General features: G+C 44.5%; 1 protein-coding gene across 1 annotated transcript in view; it reads left to right on the top strand.

Annotated features, from left to right (window-relative positions):
- The first annotated feature begins 3,077 nt into the window (after positions 1-3,077).
- Positions 3,078-17,651, top strand: part of LTK (leukocyte receptor tyrosine kinase) — a 103,817-nt gene continuing 89,243 nt past the window's right edge. The window contains exon 1 of the mRNA XM_069949788.1: positions 3,078-3,364. Coding sequence (XP_069805889.1) covers positions 3,307-3,364 — 58 coding nt within the window. The 5' untranslated portion in view covers positions 3,078-3,306. The remainder of the gene's footprint in view (positions 3,365-17,651) is intronic.

Here is a 17,651-nt window from a genome sequence, read left to right as displayed (position 1 = left end):
AGAGTATAAGGCCAATATTTTGTCTACCATCTTGGGGTGCCAGTCCAATGACACAGAAGGTCGCTGCCAGGAACCCTCAGTGCAACCTCCTAAAAGCCTTCTCAGCGTAGACGGACAGGAGGCAGAGGGTTCTCCCGAGCAACGAGCCTTTTTTTCAACCTACGTACGGCTTTAGAGAGGACAGAGGACCTACCTGTCAAAGAGTATATATATATAAGATATATACAGTATATAACTCCAGTACGGGATAGCAATAAACCTCGGTACATAGGAACTAATATAAAATGCAGCAACAAAACAGCATAAGCAGAAATGACTTTAAGTGCCTGCCATGCTCGGGTGGTCTTCTCCTTTTCTTTGTGGCTTAGGTGCAACATGCTGCCATCTCTCCCCAGGTGGAGATACAAGGAGGGTACACACTGTAGGCCGATCTGAACGGGAGATCTTTGATACTTAAAAAGCTCCGAGAAACTCTGGAAGGTTCCCCAGAGACCGAAATGGGGCCGATTTGCCGTCCTTCTCGGCGAATAGCTGAAAAGGGTCTCCTCATCTATACATAATGTCCCGTTCCCGCAGAGCTGATGACAGCGACTTCACAAAGCTGTAGTGTGCACCTGGCTAAATCCGTCCGGATAAGCAAGCGGTTTCCTGTGTAAGACAGTTCCGTAGATCCTTGCGCCATTTTCAGAATAAATTCTTTCTCTTTGAAGACTTGAATGCCACACATGATATATTGTGGACGGAGCTCTAGTTGCTCGATCGTGCTGGAGAGGCCGCCAAGGCTGGGGATGCTGGATCGTGCTGGAGAGGCCGCCAAGGCTGGGGATGCTGGATCGTGCTGGAGAGGCCGCCAAGGCTGGGGATGCTGGATGATGCTGGAGAGGCCGCCAAGACTGGGGATGCTGGATCGTGCTGGAGAGGCTGCCAAGACTGGGGATGCTGGATCATTCTGGAGAGGCCGCCAAGGCTGGGGATGCTGGATCATGCTGGAGAGGCCGCCAAGGCTGGGGATGCTGGATCGTGCTGGAGAGGCCGCCAAGGCTGGGGATGCTGAATCTTGCCGAAGAGGCCGCCAAGGCTGGGGATGCTGGATCGTGCTGGAGAGGCCCCCAAGGCTGGGGATGCTGGATCGTGCTGGAGAGGTCGACAAGGCTGGGGATGCCGGATCGTGCTGGAGAGGCCGCCAAGGCTGGGGATGCCGGATCGTGCTGGAGAGGCCGCCAAGGCTGGGGATGCTGGATCGTGCTGGAGAGGCCGCCAAGGCTGGGGATGCTGGATCGTGCTGGAGAGGCCGCCAAGGCTGGGGATGCTGGATCGTGCTGGAGAGGCCACCAAGGCTGGGGATGCTGGATTGTGCTAAAGAGGCCACCAAGGCTGGGGATGCTGGATCGTGCTGGAGAGGTCGACAAGGCTGGGGATGCCGGATCGTGCTGGAGAGGCCGCCAAGGCTGGGGATGCCGGATCGTGCTGGAGAGGCCGCCAAGGCTGGGGATGCTGGATCATGCTGGAGAGGCCGCCAAGGCTGGGGATGCTGGATGATGCTGGAGAGGCCCCCAAGGCTGGGGATGCTGGATGATGCTGGAGAGGCCGCCAAGACTGGGGATGCTGGATCGTGCTGGAGAGGCCGCCAAGGCTGGGGATGCTGGATCGTACTGGAGAGGCCGCCAAGGCTGGGGATGCTGGATCTTGCCGGAGAGGCCGCCAAGGCTGGGGATGCTGGATCGTGCTGGAGAGGCCCCCAAGGCTGGGGATGCTGGATCGTGCTGGAGAGGTCGACAAGGCTGGGGATGCCGGATCGTGCTGGAGAAGCTGCCAAGGCTGGGGATGCCGGATCGTGCTGGAGAGGCCGCCAAGGCTGGGGATGCTGGATCATGCTGGAGAGGCCGCCAAGGCTGGGGATGCTGGATCGTGCTGGAGAGGCCGCCAAGGCTGGGGATGCTGGATCGTGCTGGAGAGGCCGCCAAGGCTGGGGATGCTGGATTGTGCTAAAGAGGCCACCAAGGCTGGGGATGCTGGATCGTGCTGAAGGGGCCCCCAAGGCTGGGGATGCTGGATCGTGCTGGAGAGGTCGACAAGGCTGGGGATGCCGGATCGTGCTGGAGAGGCCGCCAAGGCTGGGGATGCCGGATCGTGCTGGAGAGGCCGCCAAGGCTGGGGATGCTGGATCATGCTGGAGAGGCCGCCAAGGCTGGGGATGCTGGATCGTGCTGGAGAGGCCGCCAAGGCTGGGGATGCTGGATCGTGCTGGAGAGGCCGCCAAGGCTGGGGATGCTGGATCGTGCTGGAGAGGCCGCCAAGGCTGGGGATGCTGGATTGTGCCAAAGAGGCCGCCAAGGCTGGGGATGCTGGATTGTGCTAAAGAGGCCACCAAGGCTGGGGATGCCGGGGATCCAGAGGCCTGCCGTGTGCTGGTGTAGAGTGGGCACTTCTCAGTGTGCCTGGATCTTCTACCTGCAGTGTGCCCGTCAGTCTAGGCTTGTGTCTGCGGGTTATGAACTGAAGGCTACATGCTGAAAAACAGGTTGAGGTATAAATATTCAGCGAAGCTGGTCCGGTGCTGCGTCGCCAAGCTGCTTATTCCGCCGTGACCAAGCCACACCCCCGACAGTGACTTTTTAAAGGCGTACTCCAGAGACTAAGATTATTATGATTTTTTTTTTTGCAATGCTAAATTTGTGTCTGGCAGAAGCCCCGAGTAAAGCTGCAGACATATTTTGGTTGCATGACTTGCCGCCATGTTGCCCTAGCCTGGAGAAAAGTTATACTGTAAAACATATGCAAAAAAAAAAATCTTATGGCGTACAATCTGACTAATGATAGCAAAGTCAGAAACTGCCAGTGACGCACATAAGCGTGATAATAAAGTTGGGCATACTCCCACTTAGAATACATGCAGTAACTTAGTAAAGGATGGCTATGTGCAGGTGATGGCGGCGGCGGAATAAAAGGCAAGCACATTTGTCTGAATCCTCCTCCTCCACATGCACTGACTGCCTACTCTCACAGTAATCCCATCAGCCAAATGAAATCACTTTGGTCACATAAGGGCAGATGTTTTCTCAGCATCCACTGGGAGAAGAACAATGAGGGCTTTAGGACCTGAGAGAGGAGGACAGTATAGGGAGGTGTTGATGCATCTATAAGCCTGCAAGAGTTCTAGGCAGCAGCATCAGTCCTGCTGAGACACAGAGGTAACCTGACGGAAAGCATAGAGGAGACATATACAGTAGATATATATATACACTACTAAGGGGTCACACATGGTAAGGACTTACCTGGGACTCACCGCCAGGAGCACCGCAGGACATGGGCTTCCCGTTCTCCATCCTCATCATCCAGATGTTACTTTGGACTCTGTTGCTTGGTAAGAGAACTGTCTGCATGCAGTATGATATATACAGCCGTGTAGCTGCATTCACTGGAGAAAGTTATTGCAAATGTTTAATATAAGTAAAAAATAAAAAGATTATATATATATATATATATATATATATATATATATATATATATATATATTTATATATATATATATATTTATTGGATGATCTTAATATATATATATATATATATATATATATATATATATATATATATATATATCTCAATACATTTCTTGTTGCATGTCTCTATTTCTATGTGTACCCTGGCAGACTAGTTGCATTTACTATCCGGATAGTTCCTCTACTTGGATTGCTGGAGACTCCTGTTGCTTGTCACTATAGACAGAGAACTAGGGGAAGACTCAGCAGAAATGTGCACTGACCACCCTCATCCTATGCAGTCCTACATGGAGAATTCCTGCTATAACTGCAATATTCTCATCTGTATTTCATCTATAATTCACTCCAATAACCCATCGCCCTATGCTGATATTAGATAGAATAGACAGGTTTTGCAGATTTGTCTTGGTGCACCATAAGGCGGTTGTACGCATTAACATAATATATGTATCCGTATGCCGTATATACTGTATTACTGGGTAAATAAAAGTGACCACACAGTTTGCAGCATGTGAGATTGCAATATAATAATGAAAAGGCAAAAAGTGGAGCTATACATAATGTACTGTGCCCATCGTAATGGCGGTTACTGGGCCAAGGCCCGGGCATGGGTTTATATCAATGATGTGGTGGAATATTATGGATACAACTCTTTAGACCTCCCTAAATATTCATGAATAGGGAGCGTTTACTATATGTGTATCAATAAAAAGAACAATGGATTGATAATATTGACTGATTTGCAGTGTAATGATTGTACCGCTGTGTGGATAAGGAAGAGGGGCGCAGTGGTCCTTGCTTACTATGTATAACAGGAGCAGATCAGGGTGAATTGGCAGGGAATTCTGTGTTTGTAGTCTGATTCATTCAGCAGAGCTGCTGTAGTACCGTCTATGAACACCTAGTGGTGCTATAACCCACGTCTGGGTAGGAGGATATGGACTCTGACAAGGTATATCGACATGGTAAAAAACTTTTCTGTTGTCTCATTCATAGAATAAGGATTGTAGAGTAATATAGGAGTGTAGTATTATATATAGTGTGTGTATATATATATATATATATATAATTTATATATAAATAATTTATTTATTTTATTTTTTTATTATCTTTTTATATATATTATCTTCATATATATATATAATTTATTTAGTTTATTTTTTTATTATCTTTTTATTTATCTTCTCAATTTATTCTCCAACGTGCATATCATTGGTGCGGTCTCTATATATGAGTAGGTCCACTGTTAGTGCTCTTGAGCCCCTAGAGCATTGGGATCACATGCTGACAAGGAACAAGTGGGAATCTGATTGTGTTATAGAATAGGAACCAATTGTTTCTGCTGTTATCTCTTCTTATGAGAAATGCATGAAGGGGGCAATTCTGTACAAATGTGCAATACCTGGTGTTGTGTCATCTCTTGAGCCCCCAGTAGCGGTGACCTTTGTACTCTTTGTAGTTCCCATATAACGGCCGTGTTAGAGCCAAATCCTAAAAGTCTATACGTGGCGACCTATAGAAAGGTTTGATCATTCAAGGTCTTAGTGTTTTACAATATGCTAGAGAGAGCCAGAAGAAATGCCCGCCAAGCTTGTTTGTTAACGGATCTGTACCACATGACCAGGATAGTCTTACAATGCAAACCTATGGGATGGTACTCAGCGGAAGAACTGAAGGGACCTTAGATTATACTAAAGGGGCACTCCAACCAAAATAATTTTTTTTTAAATCAACTGGTGTCAAAAAGTTATATAGATTTGTAATTTACTTCTATTTAAAAAATCTCCAGTCTTCCAGTACTTATCAACCGCTGTATGTTCTGCACAAAGAAGTGTATTCTCTCCAGTCTGACACAGTGCTCTCTGCTGCCACCTCTGTCCATGTCAGGAACTGTCCAGAGCAGCAGCAAATCCCCTTTCCTGCTCTGGACAGTTCCTGACATGGACAGAGGTGGCAGCAGAGAGCACTGTGTCAGACTGGAAGGAATACAACACTTCCTGCAGGACACACATCAGCTGATAAGTACTGGAAGACTGGAGATGTATTTAATAGAAGTAAACTAAAAAATGTTTTGGAGAACAACCCCTCTAAGCTCCAAAATTCTCCAATAATGATATTTACCTGTAACGTATAGCTATGACGGCTGCTGTGTTGCTGCATTCACCTTACATGGACTCCCAAGAGTTTTATTTGCTATATATCGCTATGTCAGATAGAGCACAGCCTACACTACTCCATAGGTCACCCATAGACCACATTCATGGAGGCCACAATGACGTTCTATTGGCCAATGCTGGGGGGGTCTGTAGGCCCATGGCTCCCTGGGTCTGTGTGCCCCGTTCTCCCCTGATAGCCCACTGTGCCACCCGGAGTCATGGCAGAGGCATCAGGATGCATGGGCACAGTCATGAGGAAGCCCACATAATAGTGCCAGTGTCCATGGTTGTTTGTGATAAGAGAAAATAAGGATCAGCTGATTTTCCGCTAGTGCCGCCCCCATGTGTCTGGTATCGTAGCTCAATGTCATCCAATCTAATGGCGCTCTTCTAGAAAGACGGGGGGCTTTTCTAGCATGAGAAACATTGTTACGTTGCATCCTATCAACATTCACCTTGATTCAAGTCAACGCACTGCCCGCCCAGGTGACAAATGGCGGCTCACAGTATCAGTATAAGCAGCCAACACATACATACACATATACATATATACACGAACGCACACACAAATACATACATACATATATACACAAACACATACATATTTACACACATACATACATACATACATACATACATACATACACACATACATATATACACTCACAGACACATACATACATACATAAATACATACACACACATACATACACACACACACACACACACATATATATACACACACATACACTCACAGACACACACACACCGCTGGAAATGTTCTAGTTTTCACAATTGAATAGGCGAACTCCAAAGAAAAAAATAATAGATGGTGTGAATGATGAAATTCCAGATGTCGGAAATTTCACACTTTTTATTACTTGCACCAAAATATTGTGCAAAAATATGATGTTGTTTGGAAGTGATCTTACTGGTGTTGTGCAAAATGTTCTGATGTGTTTAGGTTCAGCCGGGGACGATTTTCTACAATCATTCCATGTAATCTGCACTAATGGCTAATGATCCTATTGTAATGCATTGTGATATATACAGTATACAGCAGGGCCAGTGGCGTAGCTACCATAGAGGCAGGGTAGCCAGCTGCTATGGGGCCCTTGCAGGAGGGGGCCCCGTGGGACAAAGTAAGAGCGTGTCCTTCTGCTTAACCCCTTATGTACTGCAGTGTGTAAGTGGCCCAGTGTTTACTTACATGCTGCAAAACAAAAAAGGGTTAACAAGCAGAAGACCGAAATCTCTGCTTTACTGCACTGATAACCTCTGACCTCTGTTCTCCAGCTGGCAATCAAGTAGAAAAGGAAAATGTGCAGAGCACCGTGCAGAGGTTATCAGTGCACCAGCAGTAAGGCATATACTATATCTATATATATATATATATATATATATATATATATATATCCTTCCCTACTTTATTCTCCTCTCCCTCTCTCCCTCTCTGCCTGATGCTTTGATCACTCTCTCTCTCAGTTCACTGAAATAAATCCATACACAGGAATCAGCTGAGAGATAGATTTTCCGTTTCACTGAGAGATCAGGTTACAGCTGCTTGCCTATAGAAGTGAATGGAGGTGGGAGGAGGAATAGGCAGCTGCGGCTAGTTATTACTTATTCCTGGACTTAGGGGCCTACTAGACAAATCGATTTCTTTTTCTACCAACGGTTTTGCGAACAATCTGGAATCAATCTCCATTTTATGCGTATCGATAGTCGTTAGTTACCGTTGTAATTGCACTTTTTTTCTATATGAGCGATCATAATAACGAACGATGTGCAGATACAACGAAAGATTTGCGAACAAATAACCACAATTTATGATGCGATCAATAAGCAATGACACCCACCGAAATTGAAGGTTTTCTGCGCACACACAGAAAGATTATCGCTTAAATTCTAACATAGTAGTAGGAAACTGATCATTACAAATAGACTGTAGAGGTAAAAAAAAAAAAAAATTAAAACGGTCTTAAAACAATAGTGATGCCTTAAAGGGGTACGCCCATCTCAACTAATATAGTTATACTTGTAGGGATCCTCAAGAATTTTTGCAAATTCTTTCAATGAGCTATCCTTTCTCTTTCTCCTGATATGCTGCTCTTTGTTGGCCACTCTTTGTATAGGTTACCAACCACCACTCCGCTCTAAAAGCAGTGATCTAGCTGGAATAGAAATAGCTAGAGAATACATATCTATTATACAGTATATTTACACTTTATCTCTATACATTTACTGTACTCTATTTAGACCTTACCCACCAACCCTTCTCCTATGTAACTATCCTTACATACCAAACCTTCTCCTATATCACTATCCTTACCCACCAAACCTTCTCCTATGTCACTATCCTTACCTACCAAACCTTCTCCTATGTCACTATCCTTACCCACCAAACCTTCTCCTATGTCACTATCCTTACCCACCAAACCTTCTTCTATGTCACTATCCTTACCTACCAAGCCTTCTCCTATATCACTATCCTTACCTACCAAATATCCTATGTCAATATCCTTACCTACCAAACCTTCTCCTATGTCACTATCCTTCTCCTATGTCACTATCCTTACCTACCAAACCTTCTCCTGTGTCACTATCCTTCTCCTATGTCACTATCCTTACCCACCAAACCTTCTCCTATGTCACTATCCTTACCTACCAAACCTTCTCCTATGTCACTATACTTACCTACCAACCCTTCTCCTATGTCACTATCCTTACCTACCAAACCTTCTCCTATGTCACTATCCTTACCCACCAACCCTTCTCCTATGTCACTATCCTTACCTACCAAACCTTCTCCTATGTCACTATCCTTACCTACCAAACTTTCTACTATATCACTATCCTTACCAACCCTTCTCTTATATCACTATCCTTACCCACCAAACCTTCTCCTATGTCACTATCCTTCTCCTATGTCACTATCCTTACCTACCAAACCTTCTCCTATATCACTATCCTTACCCACCAAACCTTCTCCTATGTCACTATCCTTACCTACCAAACCTTCTCCTGTCACTATCCTTACCCACCAAACCTTCTCCTATGTCACTATCCTTACCCACCAAACCTTCTCCTATGTCACTATCCTTACCTACCAAACCTTCTCCTATGTCACTATCCTTACCTACCAACCCTTCTATGTCACTATCCTTACCTACCAAACCTTCTCCTATGTCACTATCCTTACCTACCAACCCTTCTCCTATGTCACTATCCTTACCTACCAAACTGAAGGAGCAGGCATATTACTTATATCCAGGATCAAGGCTACACTATGCTTTAGAATACACAGATCCCCTCCCTTAGAAGTCTGTGTGACTCTCATTCATGTTACTAACACAGAGCATATGTGACCACTATGTGTTCTCAGCACTGGCAGGAAGTCCGAACTGAAGGTTTCCATCAATCTGAATGTTATGACCTCTCCTTAAAAGGATTTTTGTTTATTAACCATGTGGACTTTCCCTTCTGTAAAAGAGTCCCCCTACCCCAATATAAAGTCCATGACCGGCTGTTCTGCTGTTGGAACCCCCTTCTCTACTCTGCTAGCTTGGATATTTTCATGTGACAATGGGTTTTAAAGGGGTACTCTGGTGAACAAAAATGTTTTCAGATCAACAGGTGTCAGAAGAAATTTACAAATCTGTGTAACTTTCTATTTAAAAAAAACCTCCAGTCTTCCAGTACTTATCAGCTGCTGTATGTCCTGCAGGAAGTGGTGTGTAAAACAGTGCTCTCTGCTGCCACCTCTGTTCATGTCAGGAACTGTTCAGAGCAGCAGCAAATCCCCATAGAAAACCTCTCCTGCTCTAGACAGTTCCTGACATGAACAGAGGTGGCAGCAGAGAGCACTGTTTCACACACCACTTCCTGCAGTACATACAGCAGCTGATAAGTACTGGAAGACTGGAGAATTTTAAATAAAAGTAAATTACAAATCTATATAACTTTGTGATACCAGTTGATCTAAAAACTATTTTATTTTACTGGTGTACCCCTTTAAATACGTCTACATACAGAGTAGGATGTCTTTCCTCCCCCAGCCCTACACTGTCACTGTCTTATTCCTCTGGTATATAAGAGGTTAACACTTCTTAGTATATATCAGTAAAGGAATGCAGCTTATTATTTGATAGGCCGCAACACATCCTGAGGGGGGATGAAGGATACTGATGCTGGATTCAGATGTCTTCTGGGAATTTCAGAGGGAAGTGGATCAAAGGAGGATTTGATTCTCCATCCTACTAAAGGTTCATGACGTCCATCAGACAATCCCTACTAATCCCAAGCAGGTAGTGCCCGGACAATATCTGTGAAGAACAACAAGAGACAAATACTCTACAACTAAGACAGTGATGCTGTAGCTGACAGATTTCCCTTAAAGGGACACTGCTATCTAATCTATCACCATCATGTTATAAAGCAGGAAGAACTGAGCAGATTGATATATATCTTTATGGGAAAATATTCAGTGTGGTGTCCTACCACGGGTGTTCCTAGTCTGAACACCTGACGCAAAAGCCTTGTACTCTAAAGTAAAGTGGTGATGAAGTTGTGTATGAGTTTTGCCACTAGATGTCACAATGTATGATTTTGTTTATGTTGCACAGCTGTAGTCACTATAGGGTTACTGTGTTATGTGATTCTGTGCACCAATGAGAGATGCTCTTTTCCTTTTACCTATCTCTATTCTTTTTTCTTTACACACTTTCTTCTCCACCACTCACAGGGACTTTTACAAACCCTGCAGAAAGTAGTCACATGGGGAGATGAAGTCTAGCGTCACTTAATTTGTTTGCCTCTCATTCTCTGAGGAGTAGGAAACACACAGATCAGGCATCCCTGCTGGGCTCTGCCAGGTTTCTTGTCCGAGACAGACCAGCTGTTATAGTGGACAGACACACGTGTATGGAGAACGCACTTTCTTCTCCACCACTCACAGGGACTTTTTACACACCCTGTAGGAAGTAGTCACTTGGGGAGAGGAAGTGTAGCGTCACTTAGTTTCCCTCTGATTCCCTGAGGAGTAGGACACACAGATCAGGCATTCCTGCTGACCTCAGCCAGGGCCTGGCTCCGCCAGGTTCCCTGTCCGGGACAGACCAACACACTTTCTGTCACCAGTTGATTTAAAGAAAAAAAAGGCCCCTTTAAATCAACCCCTTATATAAAGAACAATGCAGACCAGTGTATAATAGCTCTGATTTGGAAGCTTTGAAGCATTACAGTCGATACATACAAATTAGTGCAGCGACAAATCTGACAATTGTCATTCCACACAATGGTAGTCATCATCATTTATACATAAACACGCCACTTTGTCTCAGTCACATACTGTACTTAGGCTCCGTTCTGCTTATTCTGGGGTAAAAATACTCACTGGTCGTCCCTTACGCAGGTGTATAATTATAGTGTATACAGATTGCTGAGAGCAGGATGTCATTTAGCTGTGTCTATGATTTTTTAGGTAAAACAGAGACGGCTCAATTCAGGTAAACTTAGATCTGACATAGAATAGCAGAAGATAATGTGCGGGCAGCAGGAGGGGGAGTAGAAAAAAGTCTCCATAATTCAGAGTCAATATGTTCCTGTGAGGAAGAAAATAAACTATAATGGTTACCGTCATTTCAAGAGTACAGGTGGAGAGAAGACATTGTAATATATCTTAACAGACAAGGAAAGTTGTTTTTTTCTCATATCAAGCTTCTCCCCCTCACACTAAACTGTTATTAGCGCTAAAAAAAATCCACTCAATTCTGTCTCGTGTTACAAGACAGATCTGCTACTCACTAAGAACGCCCCTCCTCAATTTGATTAGATCAACAAAGTTGATTTAAGACTTTGTAATATACCTTATCAGACAAGAAAGTTTTTTTTTTTTCTTCTGATATCAAGATTTTTGCCCCCTTACATTAAACTGTTACAGGCTCATAAAAATCAGCTTAATTCTGTCTGGTGTTGCAAGAAAGACCTGGTGCTCACTGAGAGTCCATTTGCACAGAAAGATTATCTGCCAAAGATTTGAAGCCAAAGGCAGAAACAGACTAAAACAGAGATCAGGTCATAAAGGATTATCTGTCAGATACTCTTTCTATGTAAATGGACCCTAAGAACGCTGCCTCTTCATTTTGATTAGATCAACAGTACAAGCGGATATAAGACTTTGTAATGTATCTTATCAGACAAAAAAGTTTTCTTTCTTTAAAAAAATCATCTCAATTCTGTTTTGTTTTACAAGAAGAACGTCCCCTCCTTGCTTGTTCACACACATAGAGAATGACAGACAATTTGATGCCCTTTCTGTAACCTTGTTGTATGAAATCCCAGGCAGATACCTTCCATTACCCGCAACTGCATATAACCAGCTGAGGCCACTGGGCAAAACACCCATTACCACTTATGGGCCAGCCATGTTATTCAAGGCACCTGTGCTGGACTTTAACCCCTTAAGGTCAAAGCCAATTTTTGCGCTTTTGCTTTTTCCACTTTATGTTTAAAAGTCCATAGCGCTTGCATTTTTTCACCTAGAGACGTATATGAGCCCTTATTTTTTGCGAAACCAATTGTACTTTACAATGACAGGCATTATTTTTCCATAAAATATGCTGCGAAACCGGAAAAAAAATCATTTGCGCTGTCAAATTGAAAAACAAAAGGAATCTGTTTTGATTTCGGGAAGTTTTGCATTTACGCCGTTCGCCTTATGGTAAAGCTGACTTGTTATATATGTTCCTCAAGTTGTTACGATTACTATGATATGTAACATGTATAACTTTTCTTTTATCTGATGGCTTTTAAAAAATTCGAACCATTGTTAACAAATATACGTTCCTTAAAATCGCTGCATTCCCAGGCTTATAGCGCTTTTATCCTTTGGTCTATGGGGCTGGGTCAGGTGTCAGTTTTTGCGCCATGATGTTTACTTGGTACCTTGATTGCGCATATACGACTTTTTGATCACTTTTTATTAAATTTTTTCTGGATTTGATGCGACCAAAAATGCGCAATTTTGCACTTTGGAATTTTTTTGCGCTTACGCCGTTTACCGTACGAGATCGGGAATGTGATTAGTATTTCGGGCGATTACACACGCGGCGATACTAAACATGTTTATTTATTTATTTATTTATATTTATAAAATGTGAAAAGGGGGGTGATTTGGACTTTTATTAGGGGAGGGGATTTTTTATTAATAAAAACACTTTTTTACTTTTTTTTTTTACATGAACTAGAAGTCCCCCTGGGGGACTTGTATATACACAGCAATGATCTCTCATAGAGATCAATGCTGTGTATATACACAGCAAAGATCCATCAGATCGGTGATAGATTGCTGTGCGACGCTGAGGCCCGGCACGGGCAGAAGAACGGATCTCCCCCCCCGGGAGATCCGTCCCACTAGACACCAGGGATATGAAGTGTAAAGCACTTTAGTGCAGCTGTCAGGTTTGACAGCTGCATTGAAGTGCTTATTTAGCCGGCGCGGCATCTGGACCTGCGCCGGCTAATAGAGGCGCTCCCCGGCTGCACATATCAGCTGGGAGCAGTGCCATTCAGAGCAGGGTCCCTCTCTGAACTCCCCCCGCGGCACCATAGCGTACCAGGTACGTCATGGGTCGCTAAGGGGTTAAAGAAGTTGTCCAGCAAAAAATCTTTTTGTTTCAAATCAACTGGTTTCAGAAAGTTATACAGATATGTAATTTACTTCTGTTTAAAAATCTCCAGTTTTACAGTATGTCCTGCAGGAAGTGGTGTTTTCCTTTTAGTCTGACACAGTGCTCTCTGCTGCCACCCCTGTCCATGTCAGGAACTGTCCAGAGCAGGAGAGGTTTTATGGGAAATTTTTGCTGCTCTGGACAGTTCCTGACATGGACAGAGGTGGCAGCAGAGAGCACTCTGTCAGACTGGAGACAATACACCACTTCCTGACTTGAAGGCTTGAGATTTTTAAGTTCTTTCTGAAATTAGTTTATTTGAAACAAAAAGAATTTTCCTGGAGTACCCCTTTAAGCCGTGTAGCTGTAAAGAGGACAGTAAAAAGGGGCGTTTTAATACAACCTGGACAACCCGTTTAATAGAGAACCTATGAGGCTATGTTACAGGGCACTGTATGGCTATAGTATATGGCATTACTAGTATAGCCCTATAACTAAGGCGGTATAAGAGATTTGAGAGAAAAGTACTGAAGCTAGAATAGTAATCTGTATGGAGATAAATGGAAGGAGGCATAGACAGTAAAGCACAGACAATCCCGGCTGAGAATAGGAAGGAGTCTGGATTGCTGAATAAAAACACTTTTTCCTTGATTAGTTTAAAGGTTTAAATGGGGTTGTTGGGGTTTAAAGGGGAACTAACAAATCCAACCTGCTGATAGCCCCCTAGTGGGCATGGGGGGCTCAGAATGAAGGGATGTCTGTTACCTTCATCCTCAGCATGGGCTCAGTTAGATGTGCCCAGTAAGCCGTTATGAGCAGTGGGGGCATGGCTACCACCCCTCCAGGCCACCCCTGGCTAGCCCCCTCAATTGATAGTCATAGCCCCCCCCCCCCAATGACTATCAATAGAGGGGTGGAGCTACCCCTTCATACTTGTTATTATCTATTCAGTCTCCTTCTCCCAGTTCTGAGCTGCTGCTAAAGACACAAAAAACTGTGTGGGAGCTTTTCTCCCCCTTCCCTTTTGAGACGGCTGATGTAAACAGTGTCCCTAGCCAGCCTCCCGACATTACAGAGTACAGAGACTGACAGCTAGGGACTTGTGTACATGAGACGTCTCAAAAAGGGGGGAGGAGCAGACGTGGAGAGAAAAGCTCACACACAGATTTATGTGTCTTTAGCAGAAATCAGCAGCTCAGAACTAGAGGAAGGAGACTGAGTATATAATAAGTATATACGGAATTGTTAGTCTCCAGGAGGAGGGGGGGGGGTGATTCAATATGTATTTTATCTGAGCTAAATTATTCTGACTTGCAGACCTGATAGTCTGTATTTCCAGATCCTGTGATGTCATGGCCCTGCTCAACCAATCAGTGACTGAGACAGGACACCTCTGCAGTAACTGATTGGCTGAGTGGATAGATCCTGTAGGACTGTGACAACACAGGAGGCAGGAGATAAAGGAGACCAGATGGTATATATATATTAGGGATGGTCCGAACCCTCCGAGGTATGAACCCTGAACTCTCGGCAATGATTCCCGCTGTCTGCCCGCTCCATGGAGCGGGCGGATACAGCGGGAGGATGGCCTGGAAAACTGGGATACGGCCTATGGCTTTGGCTGTATCCCAGTTTTCCAGGCGGTCCTCCCGCTGGATCCGCCCGCTGCACGGAGTGGGCAGACAGCGGGAATCATTGCCGAGAGTTCAGGGTTCGTTCGGACCATCCCGAATATATATATATATATATATATATATATATATATATATATATATATATATATATATATATATATATGTGTGTGTGTGTGTGTTTGTAATATACTTTTATTTAAAAAATCTAAAGTCTTCCTCTTTGGGAGCAAAAAATAATATAAGGCAATGTTTTATTTTCAGGGAAACATAGTATCAGCTGCTGTATGCATGAAGTGGTGTATTCTCTCCAGTCTGACAGAGTGCTCTGTGCTGCCACCTCTGTCCATGTCAGGAACTGTCCAGAGCAGGAGAGGTTTTCTATGGGGGGCCTGACTACAGAGGGGGAGGGAGGTATAAGGTATGGAGGAACAACTACAGAGGGGGGGAGGGAGGTATACAGTATGGGGGGACAACTACAGAGGGTAAATATATACAGTATGGGGGGCCTGACTACAGCGGGGGAGGGAGGTATACAGTATTGGGGAACTACTACAGAGGGGGAGGGAGGTATACAGTATGGGGGAACAACTACAGAAAGGGGAGGGAGGTATACAGTATGGGGGAACAACTACAGAGGGGGAATATATACAGTATGGGGGGATAACTACAGAGGGGGAATATATACAGTATAGGGGGAACCACTACAGAGGGGGGAGTGAGGTATACAGTATAGGGGAACTACTACAGAGGGGGAATATATACAGTATGGGGGCCTGACTACAAGGGGGGGAGGGAGGTATACAGTATAGGGGCCTGACTACAGAGGGGAGAGAGGTATACAGTATGGGGGCCTGACTACAGAGGGGGAAGGTAGATATACAGTATGGGGGCCTGACTACAGGTGGGGGGGAGGGAGGTATACAGTATGGGGGCCTGACTACAGAGGGGGGAGGGAGGTATACAGTATGGGGGCCTGACTACAGGTGGGGGGGAGGGAGGTATACAGTATGGGGCCTGACTACAGGAGAACGTACAGTATAGGAGCCTTATATCTGTTATCATGTGCTGGGGGGAATGGGATGCAGGACCAGCTCAGTGCCAAAAAAAAAAAATGTTTGGGTGTTTGGTGTGGGGATTTATTTCTGTATTTATTTTATGTGGGACACAACAGGACCAGGGATGTAGTATGGAGTATAGTCATGTTACTTATTGCTAGATTGTTTTGTTCGTGTTGGGTTAATAGAGCGGTGTGTTTGGTGAGTATAAGGCTGAACCAGCCAATACATTTATGGACTTATTATGGTATATATTGTACAGGTATACAGTTTGGCGGCTAACTACCGTATAGACTGGGGGTACAGTGTACGGGCTACTGGGTTTTCCAATAATAAGCCCTAGTTCTGTTCTCATAGAAAACAATATTCTAGGATGCTTTCTTCTGAAAAACACAGTACTACTGTCAATATACATATATATTCTGTATTCTCCTACTACAGGCTGGTCAGGCCGTGTATCCCGGTCTACTGACCATAAGAAAAGACTAGAAACCCTTCTCCCGGATTCTCCCTGATAACAGCAGCCATGTCCTCCGCTCAGCCAGCAATAGCAATGGGAACGGCAGGGATTCCGCCCAAAGCTTCCCCATTCATATCTGTCCCCTTCCCCCCTGAGAAGACCCTGCCTTTGCCCCCATGCCCGTCCTCTATTTAGTTAAGCTAATTTCACATGTAATTAAGTTCTTCATGGGCTATCATGCAGGAAGTAGCTGGAGGCGCTGGGATAGCCGCATAAACCGCCCCTTGTGTTTGTCAATCTTTGATGTAGCGGCCTTATATCATGACACGGCTCGGGGGAAATTCTTACAAACCTATAAAGCAGCAATAAAGCCGAATGTCTCCGCCGGCACCGTAACACTTGCTCCCTTATATCTGACGTCATTGGAGTGAATGTGATCACAGACACAACAATCTATTGTGAGCTATGAAAGAATGGCCTACGAGCCGTCCCAGCAGAATGGAGCTTCAGATTTGGGAACACATGACTGCGACAATTTCCAAAAAAAACCTCTTCTCTACTTATTTTTCAATACAAACAGATTTCTGTTCCCTATTCCAGCATTTGATCTAAGCCAGGGGTGTCAAAATAAAAGAACATTTAGGTGAAACAATTCCTTTAATAAGTAAACTTTCCAAATATAGCAGTTCCTTAAAGGGGTACTCCGCATATTCTTACCTTTCTGTAATGTTCATCGCTTCTCAGTGGTTCTTTTCCAATATGACACAGTCTGTGATGGAGCTTCTACACTAACCCCTACACATAGTTGGCTGTCCTGCTGCTTCTGATGTAGATCTGAAAGCACACTGCTTCTACCTTTTTAGTCAATTTCAATTTACTCTTCCATCATAGGAGGAGAAAATATTTATATATATATAATGGAGTTCCAGATCCATTGCATGATGGATACTAGAGAGGAGCGAAGCACGATTGGTTTAACTTTGTACAAAGCCGCAGCATTGGTGCCCAGAATCCCGCTGTCTGCCCGCTCCGTGGAGAAGGTGGAGACAGCCCAAGGACTAGCTGGAAAACATGGATACAACCATAGTTTTCCAGGGCTGTATCCATGTTTTCAAGCCGGTTCTCAGGCTGTCTCCACCTTCTCCATGGAGCGGTGAGACAGCAGGATTCAAGCGC

This window comes from Dendropsophus ebraccatus, chromosome 13 (assembly GCF_027789765.1).
Source record: "Dendropsophus ebraccatus isolate aDenEbr1 chromosome 13, aDenEbr1.pat, whole genome shotgun sequence".
In the NCBI taxonomy this organism is placed as follows: Eukaryota; Metazoa; Chordata; class Amphibia; order Anura; family Hylidae; genus Dendropsophus; species Dendropsophus ebraccatus.
The sequence above is the reverse complement of the archived record's forward strand: the minus strand, read 5'-3'. Positions and strand labels throughout refer to the sequence as shown.